A 21,374-nucleotide genomic window follows, 5' to 3' on the forward strand; every position below is an offset into this window, starting at 1 on the left:
TGTACTCTTAAAATGCCATGACATACAAAACCGGGAATGTGATTTCCCCAGATTTAGCTTCTGCAGGCCACAATGTCACAGAGCCTGTTGCACTTATAACAATAATTTGCAGTGAGGTTGCCCTGTAGAGAAGCAGAGGGAGAACACATACATGTAAATTCACCCTGTCATAAAGATCTCACTGGAGATTGTGTTGGGACCATGTTGAACTGGGGTTATTTTCCTGTGTAACTATGCAGGGATGACTGCTTTTCAATTCACATATAGGCATGTTCATGTAGCTGTGGCCCATGTCTGAAAGATGGAAACAATCCAAGATGTCTTTCTGGTCAGGGATGAACACAAGTTTAACACCTCTGGCTGCTACTGCATGGTTTTTATTTTGGGTACTTGGTAAAATATGTAGTCCCAGTCACTTGGTGGGAGCAGGAATACAAATAAAAATAAATACATAAATAATTATGACTGTCTTATATATTGCTTATAAGTCTTTGGGCAGGATTCACCAACTTTGAGTATTCATCTCTTATTTTGTTGAAGGGTCTGTGTATCATTTTCAGTGTTTTTGACTGCATGAGCTGTCAAACGACTATCCCTGTATGCCATTTACAAAGGATCATAATGGAAATAAGCACATTTGCACTCCCTGTTTATTTTCATTTCATAAAAGTATATTGAACCTGTTGAATTTTGTATAGCAATTTGAAACCATCAGTGGCTTACATTTATTTTAAGTAATTAATTCATTTTTATTTAATCTCTTGTATTTCAGAGTAAAACCAAACAAGGAAATGGGACTGTATTTAAAGACCACGGCATGCCTCTTTCTGTTTGTCCAAGCCTTTCACTTGGCATCGCTCCAAAATTCAACCGACTCTCCGGGGCGGACAATTGATAAAAGCTGGCTCCGTGAATTTGCCAAGAATGTTGCTAAACTTCATGATGCTGCATATACTGACAAGGTTGCAGAGAATGAGAGTTCTGAAGCTACTACTATGGATCCAAGTAATGAAAACAGCAGTGGGAAAGCATCTGGCTCCATGGCAATATTTACTGAGGAAGAGAAGAATCTGGCCGACCAAGAAAAGAGAGAAAAAGATGATGATCTGACTGTTGTCACTACCACTGCACCTACCACATTTCCCACAAGAACCAAGCAACCTGAATTGCCAGGCACCGCTGTCTCTCCAACTCCTGCTGCCACAGATTCCACTAACTCAAGCAAGATCAACATGACAGAAGCTGAGGAGGAATTACAAAACTCCACGACTACTCCACGAAACTCCTCAACTGAGCTGAGCACACAGAACTCCACCAGTGTTTCAGATCACTCCAATACCACGGTTTCACAGAAAACAACTTTGGCTCCAAAGAGCAACACTACTCAAGAATCCACGACAAACCCCCACCCAGACACAGGGATATCTAAGTCTACAGAACGTAACAGCAACACAACTTTACCAACCACAGTGAAGCAAGAGATAAACAAGACAACCGTGTCTCCTTCTACAACTGTACTCCCATCTGAGACCACAGAAACAAGTCCTGCTACTACAGCTGCCGCTGCTCCGAAAACACCTGTGACGTCCAACAAGACAGACAAAGCTGCTGCCTCAGGGCACAACCCAGATAGAGGTACTGCTGTTGTTTTAGGTGTCACAGTATCTGGTGCACATTTCTGTCCAATCTGCTTTGTATGTCTTGTTAGAAGAATGACCTCACTTTATAGACAGAAACCATATAAATAGTAGTATTTGTGTGAAATTCTAGGCGCTCATAACATACTTTTGATTGACTTAAGCGATAAAGCAACATAATTATGAAAAAGTCCTTAACAGATCACCCTTACAGACATAAAGTAACAATGCTTACTGCAGTCATCAATGTTGATTGTTTTAGACATTGCTCTTTTTTACCAGTCTTTACCTGACCCACATTTGCTGGCTTCTATTTTCCCACTGGAAGAGGACAAACACCCCTTCTTTCAAAGAAAAGGTTGGATTGGGTTTCAGGTGCTATCAATGTGGCAGCTTTAAGTAAAAGGGTCTATTACAACCACCTTTTTAAAAGGACAATGAACCCCTTATTTAGTGGTGAAAACCCCCTGAAAGAGGCGGTCAGGGACTCAGGTCAGAGATGCTTGTGCTGCCTCGGTGCAGGGGCGTGAGACTAGTCTTTGGTGTCAACCACAAGATTGAGGAGATAGGACTGGAAAAAGTTCCTTTAAGTATAGTGTAAATCTATTCTTCTATCTATCTGTCTGTTTGTCCGTCCATCTATCCATCTATGCTTAATAAAACCGACTAATATAATCTCCCTCACAATGGTGATCCGGCAAGAAGGCAGCAGTTATATTGCAGGTCATTCTAAAACCTGGCATTATTTAATCATAAATAATACTTATTTGTCCAGCCTCAGACTGTATATTGCAAATTGTGGGTATATTGTACAGGCATAAAATGGCCTTTACAATTAAATATATAAATGCTCCATCCTGCCGAAATACTGTATCTCGAAAAAGCAACTTTTTCTGCAAACGTGGGCGAGCTTAGTAACAGCACCATGGCAAGAAGGTGTAAAAAGACTGAGGTTGGGATTAATACAACTGAACTCGCATAACACAGATATATGTGACAGCAGAACATAACACTAACAGATGATGGCAATAAACAATGGGAAAACAGTTGAGAAACGGATGGAAACACAAAAATGAAAAAACTGCTACAGTTACTAAGACCTGCAGTGTGCACAAAATGGCGTGACAGACAATGTATATAAATATTAACAGAGGACACTTTTCAACCAAATTTGAGTTATCACCTGATGAAGGTGCTACATGAAAAGTCAGGAAGTTTTGAAGAGTTTTAAAATTCATACTGAAATTAACATGAGTGTCTGTTCTGAAATTCACAGAAATCAAGTTTACAAAATACCAGCAAAAACAATACGCCACTCAACCATATCTTATTCGGCCTACTTTCAAATAAAGGGAAACAATGCAGCTGAAGTCAAAAATTAAATAGCACTGTATAAATATATAGTTTTTTTTGCTTGACTTGCCCCAGGTTAGGATCAAATGTAACCTAGCAAGTCGCCAAATTGAGCCATTTGTAGATAAACGGAGCTGCTGAAATATTTACGTGGGAGTCCTGATAAAATAAAAATGTGGCACTTCTATGTCAAAGGATAAAGAAAACATTTCCTTCACTTTAACAAAATTCCCTTTTTCTAGCTTCAACAATTAGCCAACACTTTAGTAACACATTTAAAGTCTATAGTTTACATTTTCACAGTTGCACATTTCTTTAACACTCATTGTCGGAATAGGTTACTCATCATATAATCATTTATGTTATACTTGTACTGAGGTACTAATTACCTCTGTTCATCTCCATGAAGAAATGTATGGACACATTGAATCAGTTATGTAATTTAAAGTTATGAGGGATGTAATATTGTGAGAACTAAAGTGATGTTCAGTCATATTTCACATTGTTAATATTGGGATTGCAGCTTGTTGTCTTGATATATTCAAATGTATTCAAGAAATGATCATGATTTGGGCTTGTTAATTGCATTAATTATCACAGCGTAAAATATACTAATCTGTACAGCTGTCTTATTGGATGTGTATCTATGAAGCGTGCCGCCACTGGAAATACAGTTGTCAAAAACAAATGTCAGCTATAATTATCTGACAATTAACCCTCAAACACAGCAGCTGATGGAAATAATGTTGTTGATGACAGATTTTTTATATTTCTCTCCAACCCCCTCAACTCCTCATTCCTCCAATAAAGGATTGGCAACAGATACCCACACGAGCAAAAGAAACGGAGCGTGGGGAGCTGTGCTGGGAACGGGTGTGGCTGTTGCCTTCGTGGGACTGGTGGCCTACGTCATCCTGAAGAAGAAACAACAGAAGGGTTTCAATCACAGGAAACTGGTTGAGGAGTTTCCTTCAGACCCAGGTATGTTCCAACACACTAAATGCCAAACTGAATTATCTGTATTTTGTATACCCTTTTAGATTGCATGCCTAGGCTACTCGTGATTGACAGATCACTACAACAGGGTTTTTACAAAACAAGGTGTTGATCAGTGAGCTGGAGAGGTACCTCTGGTCTTTAGGGCCCACATACACACAAACTAAGGTAAGCTTACCACGCAACATAGGATCATCTACTATGACAGGTTTCAGTTTCACAGATTCTTGGCACTACTTAGAGGAAGACGTGATTTTCTTGGACCTTTTCACCTTCAGGCCCTCATAGTTAACATTTCTCGTACGGTAAAACCATGCAGCTTCCTTCTCTTCTGAAGCATACAAGCATGCAAATAATGTTCAAACTGGATAGGTAACTAGTTAGTCAGCTGAAGTGCATAGACCAGCCTTACAACTTACATTTAGAACGAGAGAGTTAAACGCCTCTGGCTCATTTCATACTGTAAGTACTGTAGTAGTTCAAGCAGTCAACAAAATGGCCTTCAATGTGAATCAAACCTTGCAAAACCTGTAAGCAAAACAATACGCACCATTAATCAAACATTCCCCATCATTTGTACAAGCGGTTCACTGCTGGAGCCGTAATTTCTGTCTGCATTAGCTTAGGCCAGCTATAAAAAACTAAAGAGCCAAGTCATGTTTTTAAAAATACAATTATACAATAGATTTATACCTTCTAACACCTTATTTTTCTTAGACCCGCAGTTTGGATACAAAAGTAATATCAGGGTATATTCAGGAATCCTGAGGTCAAATTTAATACCTTTTAAGACCCTTTCCATACATTTTAAGACCTCATCGCAACTTTGAGTTCTAACTGGTTACATTGGCAACACACTTTACCTCACATTTACTATATTGATTGTAAGATAGCACAACTAAACAGAGTGCAGACAGACTACTGAAGCCTCCTCTCCACATGAACTTCAGCCTCTCTGTGAAGGTCAGGTTTAATGCAGAATGCTGCTTTGTTGCTTCTGTAGACTCTGTCCTCTTTCATTCCAGTAAAACTCCTCAGAAACCATTAGAAACCAGTATTTGACCAATAAACAAAACAATTGACAAAACTTTGAACTATGAAATATATTAAACTTTGGTGAGCTTCAGCGGGGTAATGCCATATAGGAGCTCCCTCACAAATACCCAGGGGTTAAATTGGGCTGGGGCTGTCCGGGGCTAAGCCTTGGCACATAGGACGATGCTCTGACGTCATCACCCTCACACATTTGTCATATGTTTACAAAAAACGATATATATGTTAAAGGTCACATGTCATGCTTTTCCGGTTATTACCCGCCCCCTTGTGTGTTATGAAGGTTTTTCTGCATGTAAACGGTCTGCAGAGTCAAAAACCTCAAAGTACACCCTGTAGCGAGTAAAACTCAAACACAGAAAAGACCTCCCCAAAACGCCTCGTTGGAGATANTCGTTCTTAATATAGACTATATTAGGATCGATATGTGTTGACTTTACTTTAAAATAGCAGATCTCTGTGACCGGATATAGTTTGGCTTAGACCCCGGCCCCACGAGGACGCATACGGTAAAACGCATACCAAACGCAAAAAAGTCTTCCGTTCACACGCATTCGATTCATTAATGATTAATGTGTCCGTTCACACTAGACCGCTGGAAATGTTGGAAACGCTGTAGTACATATGCCAGGCCTGTAAGTGGCGCTGCTNTGATATGATGCCTTCTTCTCCGGACTTTTGTATCTTATGTTTCTGGTTTTGTTTTGATTTATAGAAAAGCCAGAACCAAAGCCAGACCAGCTGCGCTCACTTCCAGCCCAGACAGCACCAACACAGCTAGCCTCTAATTCTTCAACTCCTGGGATCAAAAATAAGCTAAAATTACCTCTGACCCCGTTTGAAAATGCACCTTCAAGATGTGAACTGAATTAAACTGTTTGTCTATTTATCCTCTATTTATACTCTGTAGTATATCTCTGTTAATTTGTACATGTCTTTTATTCGTTTTTGTAAATTAATGTATGTGTTGAACCAAGTCCTTTGCCTTTTGGTAATTTCAGTTTTTTTCTAAATAAATATAAAATCAATGGAGCATTGAGTGCTTGTTTTCTGTTCAAAGTCTTATAATGTTGTGTCAACAAACACTGCTACGTTGTGGTTCAGGGCTGCCAATGCAAGATGTTAATTACATGTGTCAGGTCATGTATCCTGTTTAGATTGAGTTCATCTCTAAGAAGTTTTCTAGACATGATTAATATGGCTAACATATGCAACAGATAGCATGAGGGCTCCAAAGCTGCAGGGAGATGACAGGAGGTAAACTGTCAACATGTGATTCTGCTAAATTCTGATAGGGGCGGTTCAGGTCAGCTGAGTTTCATAGGCTGGAATCCTTCACACACTCTCTCACACTCACACTCTCACACACACACACACACACACACACACACACACACACACACACACACACACACACACACACACACACACACTGGCAGTCATATCATGGAGATTCACTGTTTGCCTATCCTAGCCCTAACTAACCAAGGCCACAGTTTAACCATGTTTTATACAAAGAAGATACTGCCTGTCTATCTGAATTTCGAAATATGACCTTTGAGTTGAAACGTATATATCTCAAATATTGAGGACATTTTTTTTCCTGTTATATGTTTAAACTTCCAATTCAATACATCACTAAGCCAAATGTGGTATTTTTACTTGATACATTTAGTTCCTTTCCAGTTTTCAATAATTATAGAAAAATATGAAATCAACAACAAAAGGAAGATATCAATATGAAGTTTTTACAAATCCTTAGGGGGAATTTGAGTAGACACTCCGTTTGGTGATTATATTTGTTAAATATATAAGAAATAAATGTAAACTAGTCCTACATTAACCATCGGCAATGTTAAAGTGATACATACATCAATACATAAATAATCACAATTCCATAATAAAACATGAATCAACTGTAACCCACGTGTTGGAGGGCTACTCAACTAATGTGTAAATAATTTGAACTTTGTGAGAAGCTAATGTTCACACTGTTGTAAATACCTGAGTTCTATCTGCATTAATATTTGTTTTATGATTTGGCATAATATGGTTCTCTGATATAGCCTACTTATTTTTGTGCAACAGTCTGCAGGGCTTTATGGTATCACTTCCGCACATGGACGCGCCACAGTCTCGCCGCTGCGAGGCTCCACTAGCGTCTCGGTTGTCAGAGAGGTGCGTTCAGTGCCCTGCTGCCGTGTGGACATCTCAGCTCTCTGTTTACTCTCTGTGTGTCCAAAAGTCATGGATGAACCAACCGAAGAACAAACATAGCCTACAGATTTTTTTCGTTCAGCATGTCAACTCAGCTCCACTGTGACAAAGAAAGAAAGAAATCACTGTGTTATAACTCAACCGGAGAGGAAAGGAAATGTTGACAGGTTGAGGTAAGTGTTACAATAAGCTTTTGTCCTTCATGTAAACGCTTAAAATATTGTTTTTTAATGAATGAAATACAATACACACTATGCAATGATAATAGAAAATCCAGTGATTATTACGTTATTTGAATAATCGTTTTCTAGTTTTTTTTAGTTGTATCCTATATGATATATATTTTTAGTTTGACGTTATTCCCAAACGCCCATGGCATGACTTCGGTTCCTGTTTTTGCAAGTCACCGTATCTGGCACCCCAAAGTGCTGACGTGCAGCAGCAGACAGATGTAAGCAGTCTGCAAAGTAGACAAAATTAGCCTGCGAAATATCACCGATCCAAATCAGCGAAATCTGACAAGATGACATTTTGCAGATGGCGGATGGTCATCTGATTATTTATTTTGGTGACGAAGCAGGTGGATTGCAATGGAAAGTGAGCTCAGACAATGCTGATATAGAGCACCGATGAAAGAGGTAGACAACGTTTACCATAAATAGGACTAATGATAGGCCTAATGCCTTTCTTTGAGTTTTACAAAACAAGCAAGGTTTGTTTATTTATTAAACAGGCAGTGTGTCCTGATCTCAGAAAGTGTCATTTCCTTGTGGGAATGAGCTTGCTTTAATCCTCAGTTGGGCTGTTTGTATAGGCCCTGAGCATAGCTGGCTGGTATGAGGGGACTGACCGGACTGACATTAACTGATATTCATGACAGCGCTGTAACAAGATCCTGCAGTTATATTCGGAGCAGGGCTGAAACGGGACGCTATGCACTTTGCACTTGCAGCACAAGACTCTGTCGTGTTTACTCAAACTTAACCTTAGGCTAACCAAATTATATTTACCATATTGATTAGCGTCACTTCGGACTGCCATCAGCACCTAGCAGAGTGGACCTCCACACTTTCACCCTACAACGTCTCCTGTGGTCTGCCTAACTGATCCGGTGTCAAAATGTCCTCACAACGGGGAGACATTCCAGGTAACGCAGGATTTTTGTTATATTACTGAAATAATCTTAATATTTGTTATTTGTCAAAGTATTTCAATCTTAGTGGCAATGTCAGAAAAGTTTCTCCATGTGAAATAAAACACACAAACAATGAATACTTCTTTATTCCCATCTTTCAGCACTTGAGTCTGGCACATCTTCTGGGCTCTTCGGTGCCTTTTCTTGTCCAATTGGAATGAACCGGCACACTGTAAGCTATGATGACCTCATGGATGCCACCATGCATTCGCCACCTTCAGACTTCAACGTTAACATCTTTTGGAAAGACCCTGTCATCCCACAGCACAAGTTCAGGAACACTGCAGAGGTGCTTTCCTATTTGTTCTTACTATAATACCCAAAATGTTTTTGAACTGGTTATACATCTTGGTAGAGTCTAACAAGATATTTGCCTGGGCTTGTGGGGAACTTCCATAAGCATGATGCAGGACTGACAACGTTTCATTTGTTCTCACTTGTTGTGTAACTGGTTTGTAAATGAATCCTTATAAACTTGTATCACCAGGAAAGTGGGAGTGCTGGGAAGTTGGTGACTTTTGAGGCAGGGGCACCAGTCAATCCCCAAGTTCCTGTTGTGAAAGCCAAAGCCACCTCTTTGATGAGCACACTTATGATAAGTAAGTCAACTAAAACCAGCTGAAACCCTAATTGAAGACCATTTATTTTCAATTTGATCAATAACAACACACACAAGTTAATTACACAATTAATTGATTCACCTCACGTCACATCAATGTGTTAGTCGCACCTATGATTGTTCAAATTGTACTTCATTGGATGGCACATTTAAATAAAAACAATCTACAGAGCATCATATTTAAAACATTGACTCATTTGTACTGTGGACTGTTTACCTTTCATCACTTAGAGCAGACCCAAGACAACCTCCATAGGTTTGAGCACCAGGCAGGGCTCACTGATGCTGGGTATTCTCCCCACAAGGGGCTTTCTGCTGAGGAGACTCGCTTTCACCGACTGGGTGACGGCACCTTGCCAGTGAGTATGAACACATGTGTTGTAAAAGACTCTTGATGTGCAAGGAGCAAAGAAAAATATCTCTAATGCCTCAAATAATAATAAATACATATCACCTTAATGTGTGAAATGTGCTTTAGAGAATGCACAACCTGAATAAGTAGAGGGAAAACACAGTTTCTTGTAGATTGTTGGCTAATTTAAATGTTTTCTGGAAAATGAAAGGTCACACGTCTGACCTGGAGTGTGTTTGCCTAGAACTTCATATAGAATCCCGGATTGAGCATGACTATGTGAGGGTATGGGTTCTGTTGTTTTTTCACTTGTATTCACGTTATTCCTCTACAGCTGTACATGTTTGGCAAGACTGTTTGTATTCCGATTTATTGGATACTATGGGCTTGGGAATAGTATCACATTATCACACAAGCTCTTAATTATTTCCCCATTTCCCATCTCTTAATTTCATTATCCTAATACATTGTGCTAACATCCCATAAACTGATGCAATAATAATTTCTCATGCATCAAAATAAAACTTGGACAATTGTAAATACATGATAGTATATTTAATTAAACCAGTTTAAAGATTGTTAGGCTTTATCTTTGTGTATGTGATGGAAGGTATAGCAAAGAAGGTATGAAAGTTACAGAGGGTTGCATATGTTTCAAGTGCACTCAGCTGACCTATAGCCTAATAACATTCCAAAGTGATCACAAATAGGGACTATATTCCTACTAAAATAGTGATAGAGTCTGTGTTAATACTCAAATAAGAAAGTATTAGTGTGAAAACAAAATTATAAAACCAATTCTTTAACATGTTGACAATCCTTGTAAACAAGTTACGTAATCTGCTCTATGCTGGTTTAATAGAATGGAGTTTCCGGTAGAAATGTTGCCAAGCAACGCCCTTAAATGAATCGAACCCCCTTGTGTTGTCAAACGGACCAATCAGCGTATGGGGTGATGTTTAGGACAGGCTCGGAGCGAGGTTTGTCTGGAGTGGGTGGTATGGTGCTTGGAGTGGTAACGCCGTTGGACGAGACTTGGGAGGCGCGTTTGAGCGAACCAAGTAAAGGGTCTCCGTTACGAGTTCACTATGGAACTTCGTTTCCAGGCCTTGTTTATACAAGTTGTGTGAAGTTAGTAGTACAGTAGTAGGGCTTTTAGCCTTGTTTCTGTCGTTTCGTTGCCAGCGGCGGTTTCACCGGGTGCGGGTTGGGCAGTCTCTTAGTGTAATCTATGAGTGGTTGCGTTTTGTTAGTATCCCTTACTGTTTACTTCATGAATTAATACTAATTTAAACTGGTTCACTCCGACCCCCCCCCCCAACGCACCTCGTCCTATGCGCTTCTACGTCAGGTCAGTCTCATCAACTCTCGCTCCTACCTCGATGGATGATTGCCCCATCCGAGACGTCATGAGAGGTCGGTCTCACTGTTACCGTCCCCCCCAACCCCCGTTCTTTTCTTTTCCTCGAGGGGTCCGGTCTCTTTCTCCCAGGAATTGTCTTGCGACCAGACGCGGAGTCTCTCGGGCTCACATTTGACACAGGGGCTCCAAGCAAACGCACTCCGGCGACACGACCTCGAGCCATACGTAGCTGCCGGACTCGAAACGTTAGAAGCCCCCCGTACTCAACCGTCGCCAGCAGGTGGAGAACTTCAACTGGACCCTCGAACACGGATAGGTCACCACCTCCTGAAGACGTACGGGCTTCATCCTGACGTTACTCTTCGAACTTCCCTTTCTGCTCCTTCGCGTCCTTCAGAATTTGTATTATCCTTCTGGATCATCATGTTCAACTCGCTACCGGTATTAACAGGGCAGCAATAAAAACCAACACACACCTGATGGGAACTGAGATTCGGTCGAAGATATGGTCTTGTGAAAACCCACCGTGTACCATTTTTGCAGCAACGAAACTCTAAGAGTGGGAGGCTGATTGATCCGTAAGTTTATAGCGACTATCGGTTCAGCTCTGGTTTCATCGCCTACCCACTCGGGGCCATAATTTGCCGGGGCCACGACTTAATAATTTGCTGGCACCATCGTAATTCGAGGTTGCAATAGCCATAAACATAGCGTCATGAGCCTCTGTAGATTTATATACGATCAATACATAATACCGATGTGTTGTGTAATAGTAACGTAAAATCTCAGGGGGTTGAGGCAGTAAGATTAACGTTTTCTGACCGTGTTACGCAGGATACTAACCAAAGAATCCGTAAAAGCTAGAAAGCGGTTAGGTCTGGGCTTTATCATGAGACGAGAGGTCAGGACCACATGCGCTCCCTCGCCGTCAAAGTGTCGTGCACCACGATGTACGTCGTTGTGTGTGTGTCCGCGCCTCTACCCGCCTCTCTTAGCTGCTAAAGCAATTTGTAAGCGCGCGCAACAAAAAGCAAACTGCACTTTATAGATAAATAAATTAAATTATGTTTCGTTACATTAAAACAAGGCCCGTTAAACAAATGGACAATGGGGCTCCCTAGCTATTCGCCATAGGCGATTTCATGCATTCAATTTTGGATTGCTATGGGTAGGGATTGGGTTTCGTTGTAACCTATATACCGCGTAAAGGTCGATGCCGCACCTCGCGGCCAAATTCGCGACGGCACGGGCCGGCAAAAACCAACGCAAAGTGATCCCATCCAGCCTGATCGCGCATGAAAGAAAACATGTGCAGAAAAGTCCGACGAGGTTTTAGCTCCAAGAAAGGCCCGTTGTGGCTCCGGACGTCATTACGATTGATTCACTCTCTAGCGCACCGTTGATGTGTTTTAAGTTGTATATAAAATTGACACTAAATAATTAATATTAGACGTCGTGTGCCGTCCGCCGGCCGCTTTGTGTGGAAAATTTTACGCACAAGCAGATTTACCTCTAGCTGATTCGGTTGAACGCATACTACAATGGCTGGCAGGTGTGAGTGTTGTTGCCGGATGATGTCTGGTATTTATGGTCGCTGACATAACGGGTACTGTGTCTGTCAGACACCAAAACCATGAACACAAGTGAAAACAGATGGACCAAATGACTTGTGCTATACATCCTCGACACTCGAGGAGTATAGACAAGTCTTCTCTCTCACGATTGTCGGAGATTGGCCTACTACAATCAAGAACACAAAGCTAACTTCACTATGTTAGTGCCCGAGGCGACTGGTGCGAAAAAGCGGCGAATGATTCCAATGGTGGGGTGAAGGATTTGACTTAGCCTTTGCGTCGTATTTCCACTCGGACGCGATGGGTCCGGATTGGATGATGGGCATGATCGACACGCGTGCCGGGACGGCACCTTCTACACGGTATTTACAGAGGACTCCGGCCAAAAAGTGTCGGACCAGTCGACCCCCTGATAGACATGTGTGTCTAGCCTCAAGGGTTTCTTCGATTCGAGGTGGAGAGAGGAGGAGGAGAGCTAGGGAGGGTAGTAAAGGAGGTACCAAACACCACCCCAACCCTGACCTCTCAGACCACCCTCTTCTTTTCCACTCGTCCTGAGTCGACCTTGTCAAGGACATAAATGCCCGTTGGTTTTCTTTTTGATTGTAGAGGTAGTAAACTCGGTACAACTTTTTTACTGTTTATGTTGTGCCGTTTTTTTTATAGAGTCATCGAACTAGCGAATGGACCGCTGTTGGGGCCACTAGCACCCCTCAATGTGTCCCCCACTGCGACCCCCACTGGCGCGGCCCCACCGTGTCCGCGACTGTGTTCGCGCCACTGTGTTCCCCACCTGTGTCCGACCCCCCACCAACCACGACTATCTACATGTGGACAGGAGGAACTTCAGGGCCAACCGTAAGAGTTCTAAGAACGTTTCTTATTCTCTTTTGAATTCGTTACTTTCTTGTTAGGTTTCTAATAGTAAGAGACAAATCGAAGTGACCTCCATGTAAATTTTACTAACGTGTTAGAAAAAACTATAGTGTAATTACCGTTCACAGACCACCTTAGTAAAACTCCAAGTGAGACAGTGTGTCTGCCGTTCCTGACCACAGTGTGATTGTCGGTTACAACGCGTTATCTCGTAACTAGAAAAAAAAAATTTCTCGTTGAGAGGGACCTTATGTCGTACGTGTCTCCAGTCGTCACAAAAAAACCTTGGACGTCTGTTCTTCCACGCAGTGTGTGTAGTAACAACCTCGTTGGACGACACGTTTTACACCCAGTACCGACTTTCTCTCTTTCGCATTCTGTGTTTCTCTCCTGACGACATAGTATATGTTGGTTGCTTTTCACCTTGCTACTTGATGAAATAATTATCAGATTCTATTTATTCGTACACCAAAGTATTACATTCGCGACTCGGTTATCCAGATGATAAGACTTCTAGGTTAATGTCGTTACTTGATATTTGATGTGTGTATTGATCATGTTTGAGTCAGTTTGTTTTGTGGAACGAAGGGTGGCCCAGGTTCCACTTATATTGGACGTCACCTCTGAAACGTGAATTCTTGTAGGCTATTGTAAGGTGCGACAACATTGAATGTTTAATAGATAGGTCAGGTGAGCTGAGAATACCGGTGAATGAAGATAAGTAAAATAAACCATAAATGAACGGATAAAATAGACAACAGTAACACAAGCGTGATAAGCGCCCTCGGAACCCTTGGATTCTAAAAGTAGCTGTATTGTTTTTGTGAGCATCGATACATGTTTTACTGTTATTTCGTTGTTTATCTATCAGGAAATGTTGAGATTCAAACCGATTACATACAAGGGTGTTTATGAACCGGAAATAGAAATCTAAAATAAGGACATTAAGAAAGATCCCCCCCCCCCCCCCCCCCCCCCCCCCCGCCCCCCCCCCCCAAATCTCATAACTTCATCAGTAAGGTAAGTTACACCCCGCGCGCGCGCGTAAAAGGGGTAGGATAGAACTCCCAGGAAGGGGTATGGTGCATATATGAGTTGAAAGATCATTACTAAGGACGTAAGACGTATCCCATTGCCAGAAGAACGATTTCCTTCTACGGGGCAATCCGAAAATTACGGGACATTATATGGACAACCCAAATCTTATAAACCTAAAGTAGTGACCGAGGTGGGAGCGACTGAGTCGGTCTTATCAGTCGCTGTGTGTTGTAAACTGCAAGTTGCAAGACAAACACACTAAGATTGCATACCGTGCCCCTTTTCCTTTGTAATTTCCGTACAATCTCGGTGGGACACGGGGAGTTCCGACTTCGTCACATAGTAACCATATCTTGTTATACTCATTTTCATTTAGTTCATTTAAAAGATAACTGTGAATGTCCTTTCATTGTGTGTCCGTCCGGTTTGCACCCCGAGGCACACACAAGATCAAAATTTATTTCGCTATCGTGTTAAACTTCGTTCGGACTAACGACCGAACATTAGGTAATAATATATTAAGTCCGATCATCCCGGGAGTCACGTCTATCGGAGAAATCTTACTTTTGTTTTTCTTTTCTACTCCGCGTGTCGACTCCGATGAAACGTAGTCCTCTGGTTCAACTCTACCCTAGACTTCCTAGTAATTGACCTCACGACTCGATTCTCCATTGGCACCCGTCCGGTACCTACGATCTTTCTGCTTTCACGTCCTGACGTTGGATTGTTGATGCAATCGGATATCATTGGTAGTTCAATGTGTGATGCAAATGCAGTAAGAATGAATCGGTCGGCATCAAAGACACTTCTAGTTGAAAATACTTGGTGCCATATTGGTCTCATCAACTTGACTGTAAGCCCCCTCTATATATTTACGTACGCGATCAAACAAATGAGTCCAATCGTGCTTACGATCGGGTCGATCTACGGATGGTCACTACTAAACGATTGCCGGACGGACAAAGCCAGCCTCGACAGTTTTATCGATGCAAATGTGGTCATTAAGATAGCTGTATGGAGAAGAATACTATTAGGAAAGAAACTGCGAGGTAGAGGCTGTCTAAGAATTAGAATCAGTATTAATCGACAAATTGACCAAAAAGCGCTTTGTTTTTTGCCATAGCAGCCGTATTGGTCTTTCCCGGGAGGGTTATCACAGAAAAACANAGTTGGAGTTATGACATCATCGTGTTCCATGACACATGTGTTTATATTTGAGCTAAAGACGTGTCCAGAGATCAAAGGTTTCCATGGTGATGTGCAGTAATCAGTGAGAGGAGAGCATTTTCATTCTTCTGAATGAGAGATAAACCTCTTACATGTGAACGTTTTGTTGAAGAACCGTAACAGATATCGGTGACATTTCAAAGTGTGAAGCATGTCAAGGAACTTGAGCATCTGAAGTGTAGTTTTTGTGTACTTTCGGGTTAATAATGTGGCCTTTTTGGCAGATTAACTAAAGGTGTGCGGCTGCTGTGGTGGGGAAATGTGAGGCTGAATTTACAATGGGGTTTAAGGGTGCATTCACACCTAATAGAGCTCCTGCGGTCACGTGACTTTTGGTTATCAGCCACCATTTTGGCAGTAAACATGACGACCGGCGCCAGCGTTTTCCTACCGTGCGAGTATACATCTCATTTTAATTCAAGTGAAATTCGGCTTTATAGTACAAAATTAGAAAGATTAAATATAAGCGACCCATATAATGCACCCGGTGTGCTTTTCAAGAGCATAACCTCCTGCTCTGAAGACAATGTACCCGACTTGCGCTACGCGGACATCCACAGCTATCTTGTAAGCTTTCCATCAGTGTACTCAGGAGACTCCCTCAGAGTTTACAAAAGCTCTGTTCGATATTTTTGTACGATTGCACTGTGACCGATTTAGTTGACCTTATTAAATTATCGAATTGGAACGTCACTATACGGCTTCAAAAATCCTACCCCCATTTTCCCTTGAGGTGTCAACTTACAACAAATGCTTCGGCCGCTGACTCGTGGTAAATCATNAGATGAAACGTGGCTGGGTCTTTCAGCATGACAATGATCCCAAACACACCGCCCGGGCAACAAAGGAGTAGCTTCGTAAGAAGCATTTCAAGGTCCTGGAGTGGCCTAGCCAGTCTCCAGATCTCAACCCCATAGAAAATCTTTGGAGGGAGTTGAAAGTCTGTGTTGCCCAGCGACAGCCCCAAAACATCACTGCTCTAGAGGAGATCTGCATGGAGGAATGGGCCAAAATACCAGCAACTGTGTGTGAAAACCTTGTGAAGACTTACAGAAAACGTTTGACCCCTGTCATTGCCAACAAAGGGTATATAACAAAGTATTGAGATAAACTTTTGTTATTGACCAAATACTTATTTTCCACCATCCGTTGCAAATAAAGTCTTTAAAAATTAAAATGTGATTTTCTGGATTTTTTTTTTTCTCATTTTGTCTCTCATAGTTGAGGTATACCTAGGATGAAAATTACAGGCCTCTCTCATCTTTTTAAGTGGGAGAACTTGCACAATTGGTGGCTGACTAAATACTTTTTTGCCCCACTGTAATTCACCAAAAGAAATGTGAAAGGCTACATTTATGGAAAATCTTCCTAAAAAATCTTCTTTGTTTATACTGGCCCTAAAATAATTGCGTTTTTGAACACAAATATTATTTTCTTATTTTAGGACCAATTTATGGCACAATATAATGCATAATATAACATGAGAGTTATAAATCCTTTATGCATCGCACAGCCGGGACATTTATATCATTGCAGCATTAAAGGGGACGGTGCAGATAATAAGATGAAGACTAAAATATTTAACAAGAGGCATTTGTTAATAAAAAAATCAGATATGTACTAATCCAAGTTGGAGCATTATAGGAGTGAGTGAACATTTAAAAAAACAGTGAACTAGCAGACTGACATAACATTATTCAATTGTAAAATGATGGCACAGTTGTTCGTAACAACAGTGTTGTTACAGTCTTAGCTATAATGTATACAATAATATGTATGTATGTATGTATGTATGTATATAACAATGGATTTCTAATTCTTCAAATATACATATAACAGGTGCGCTGCGCCCTCTTACTTTTGGCGTGCGCCTTCATACCAAAATGCAGATTTTCCTCATAACATGTTGCCAGAAAACAATGTTTTCGTTTGTCAAAAGCAGTATAATTACTTCAAAAATATGAAAATCGTGTCAAATAGACGGTCAGACAGCATAGACAGCTTTGTTTTTATGGAGCTCCGACGTTGCGTTGTTGTTTACGTCCGTGGCGCCATCACGGCCGCCAAGTTCTTGCCAGAATTGATCATAATAATTCATTACATTTTTATTAGAGCGCTGTGCTCAAAGCGCTTTACACGACATATTAGACATGTAACAGTTATTACTGTGGACAATACCCACGGATATATCTTATTTACAATATTAGCGCCACAGTATTGCCCTCATACTATATGAGGGCAATACCTAAATGTGACTTATCCTAAATATATAAAAAATAAAATAAAACCTAACAAACCAAACTAAATAAATTGATGTTTTTACAAAGTTATGCTTTTGGACTTTTGTGCATTATTTTAAAAGTTCACAGGCTATATTTTGTATTTACTCTTACACTGTAAACCATGATATTGTAAAGCTGTGATATTTTGCCTGATTACGTTTTTGTTGTTATGTGTCACACTTTATAAACTTGAAGAAATGAGCCAAGCAGACAGTGTCAAATCTCTTTTCAATTTTTTGGAATACGACGGTAGAAAAACCTGCTTTCTAAACCATTAAAATGCAGATTTTAGTTGCAGTCAAATTAATTTCAAAGCATGTACAAGAGGTAGTAGTAAGTCAGATAAGTCAGACAAAATAATGAAGTCAGAATTTAAATTTGTTTACAGCTCTCTGGTTTGAATTAGTGAACTAGAGCAAAAACTTTGATTTAGAATAGTGACTTCCCATTCCTTCTGTGGCCGCCCCCCACAACGCTTAGTCAGCTATTTTCTCTGCCCCAGGTTGGAGGGGCGTGGTTGCTTGTTGCCAAGCTGGGAGCAGTACATGGAAAGCCCCCCCCCCCTCCACAAACATCCCATTTAGATGAAGGAACAGCTAAATAACGTGGGAGTCTTTTCCGACAAAACCTCTTTGTCAGTGTTTTCACATCAACCTGAGGGCTTCTGGACTGTTTACACCAACAAGGACTTGCAAAGCCCGAATCCTGCACACCCCCACTAGACGTGTTGGAAATATAACCAACAACAAATCATCCCTCTTGGAAACACAATCCTATAACAGTCACATGACTTTAGGGGAAATTATACAACAGAAATGATAAATGAGTCCTTTGGAAACAGCAAGGGATTGAGTGTGTGAATGTGCTTCCAATATGTGAAGTGGACAGCAACTGTTTACATTATTGATTCTGACTACATACTTAACACTACAGCAACCTATAGATATATTTTATTTCACGTTATCTTCTCTTTCATCTTAAAGGGGCCCTATTATACTTATTTTCAGGTTCATATTAGTATTTAGTGCCTCTACTGTGACATGTTTCCATATTTTAATGTTCAAAAGCTCTTTATTGTTCTCATACTGCCTGTGCTGCAGCACCTCTTTTCACCCTCCGTCTGAAACCAGAGCCCAGTCTGCTCTGATTGGTTAGCTGGCTGGCTCTGTTGTGATTGGTCCACCACCTAGATATGCCCTGCCCCTTAGCCCATCACGTGCCATCTGTTGGAGCGCTAGTCAAAAGAAGTGTGTGGTACATAGTGATGTCACTGAAACTCCCTCTGGAGGTTACTTTGCGATGAAAGCCTTTGCAGATCATTAACATGCACAAAAACAGATATATCACACTACAGGACAGGGAAAACCCCAAAAAGCATGATAGGGCTCCTTTAAACTAACAAAATCCATTTTGTAAGGGGGCACTTGACCATCTTTCCCACTGACTTGTCAGCGAGAGTACCACTCAGCCTTTGAAAACCATTTTCTAATGCCTTCTATGTTAATATTTCGGCATTTAACCCACACTTGAGACCACTTTTTTTAATTACTTTTGTCTCTTGCAAGTCCCTTACTTTTTCATTAAAATAATACAATTTCAAATCAACCACATTGCTCTGATCTTACATGATTATAATAACTGTTTAGAAGTGTGTACAAACATTTGTATTGTATACAATATGTCTTGCTGTAGATTATCCATGAAGCATCTCATCTGATTCCAAGAAAACAAATGTCAACATATACGCTATACTGTCACTAGAAGGTGAGTTTTCGCATACGACCACGGTGTAGCTAGCTTATAGCCTAAAGTGAGCTTTTTACTTCTGCCAATTGAATAAACAACCTCAAAAATCATAAAGGTGCTATTCATTTGTGAGTTTGCTGGGCAAAATGTGGAAGTATCATTTGTGTGTGATTGCCCCTGAGACTTTTTTCTACTATAACTCAACAATTAAATTAAATATCCCATTTTCTTTTTGTTGAGGTGAGCAGTTGTCCCTGCCGCATAATATTCAGTTAAAGCTGAACACACAATACATGTACATTACATATAATCATTTGCCTCCCAGTTTTCATTATGTCGGTTAGAATATAATCAGAATCAGAATAACAAGATTTGTAAATATAATTAGCTTAACAAATGGCTTAAAATAGGACCTAGGGCCTCATTTATAAAGGGATATACGCTCAAAAAATGGCGTACGCCAGTTTCTACGCAATGTTTGCGATTTATAAAATACTAACTTGACGGGAAAACGTGTGGTCCTCCACGCAAACTCTGACCCATGCGTATACGCACTAAGCACAAACACGGGAGAGACGGGAAACTGCGACACCGTTGGCAGAAGGAAGAATGGAGAGAAATATGTGGAAATAATACCATAAATAAAATGTTACCTTTCATTTATCATATATGAAGAATTCATTTTCAAACATTGATTAAAGCCAATCTTAAAATGATTTAACAAACGCCTGTTTGAGACTCCTCAGTGCACACAAAAGCATAACTTGGAGAAATAAATACGGATATGTTATTTAAAACCACCTCGGCTATGTTGTGTTAATGTTATAAAATGTTTTCTCATAAATGATGCGGTAAGCAGTGAAGTATTATTTGAATTATTTGAAGTATTAAAGTAACGTGTTATGGCAGGAAAGTTCAATCTGGTATATTCATTTTAATGTCACCTTATATATTTGTGGGTGTTAAATTTGAAAGTACATTTTTACTGTTTAAATAATAGAGAGGCTTTTCATATATTCCTGAAACAATGTCCCACTACTTAGTAATAATAAATTAAAGCAATAGTCTTTTCTTCCACTTTTCATGTGTAGTCAAAAGGGTGGTTTTATGACCTTTGACATCTGCTTTGCAGTTCCCAGCAAGGAAGGGGCCCTGAGTCTCTAGCTTCCTCTGCTAATTGCTAAAACCCATATTGATTAGCCCAAAGGGAGATGTGCCTCAGATACAAGACAGTGTCTTGTATCTGAGGCACATCTCCCTTTGGGCTAATCAATATGGGTTTTAGCAATTAGCAGAGGAAGCTAGAGACTCAGGGCCCCTTCCTTGCTGGGANAGGAAAGTGCGTACGGCACTTCCTACGCCGGTTTCCCTTTATAAATCACAATCGACTCGAAATGCGGTGCAGCTTTTGCGGGCTTCACGTAACGCCCATATTTGCCTATAAATAGTAAAAGAAACGCCCATTCATTCATTCATTTTGACTGACTTTATGAAGAAGATCGCAGGAAATGACGACAGAACAGCTAAAAAATACATCTCACACCGTGTCAGATTTTAGTTATTTTGGGGAGGTCGAGGTAAATCATATTGTTTGGTGGATGCAGTTTGAACCAGAGTAGCAGCATGGAGGTCGGGTCGTCACCAAAATAAATAAATAAGTGGTCCGAAAAAGGTTCATGACAAAATAAATACACATAGCCTTCCTCAGGCAGTGTGTTTGTACCGGGGACAGGAGACACCCACAATTTACCACATATGGTGGTCTTAGTTTCCATACCTCCTGTGTTTTACGAGCGACTTATCAAGTCTTAGCAAACGGCATAAAACACGATTAAACATGATAGTA

At 40.7% G+C, this 21,374-nt stretch overlaps 2 protein-coding genes across 3 annotated transcripts in view; both read left to right on the top strand.

Annotated features, from left to right (window-relative positions):
- Window positions 1–776: 776 nt before the first annotated feature.
- Window positions 777–21,374, top strand: part of LOC104961524 (mucin-15) — a 23,229-nt gene continuing 2,631 nt past the window's right edge. Inside the window, exons 1-2 of the mRNA XM_010789833.1 lie at window positions 777–1,635; window positions 3,801–3,971. Of these exons, the coding sequence (XP_010788135.1) occupies window positions 792–1,635; window positions 3,801–3,971 (1,015 nt within the window). The 5' untranslated portion in view covers window positions 777–791. The remainder of the gene's footprint in view (window positions 1,636–3,800; window positions 3,972–21,374) is intronic.
- kiaa1191 (KIAA1191 ortholog) lies at window positions 7,180–9,482 on the top strand. Of its 2 annotated transcripts, none has more exons than XM_010789831.1 (5): window positions 7,180–7,429; window positions 8,279–8,403; window positions 8,553–8,740; window positions 8,939–9,050; window positions 9,302–9,482. In XM_010789831.1, exons 2-5 carry the CDS (start codon window positions 8,376–8,378, stop codon window positions 9,463–9,465), a joined length of 492 nt encoding a protein of 163 aa, XP_010788133.1. In that variant the 5' UTR covers window positions 7,180–7,429; window positions 8,279–8,375; the 3' UTR covers window positions 9,466–9,482. The 2 variants fall into 2 exon arrangements, with proteins under 2 accessions (XP_010788133.1, XP_010788134.1); XM_010789832.1 differs by lacking the exon at window positions 7,180–7,429 and adding an exon at window positions 7,696–7,894.

The sequence above is a fragment of the Notothenia coriiceps genome, unplaced genomic scaffold (assembly GCF_000735185.1).
Source record: "Notothenia coriiceps isolate Sejong01 unplaced genomic scaffold, NC01 NC01_scaffold00033418, whole genome shotgun sequence".
NCBI lineage: Eukaryota > Metazoa > Chordata > Actinopteri > Perciformes > Nototheniidae > Notothenia > Notothenia coriiceps.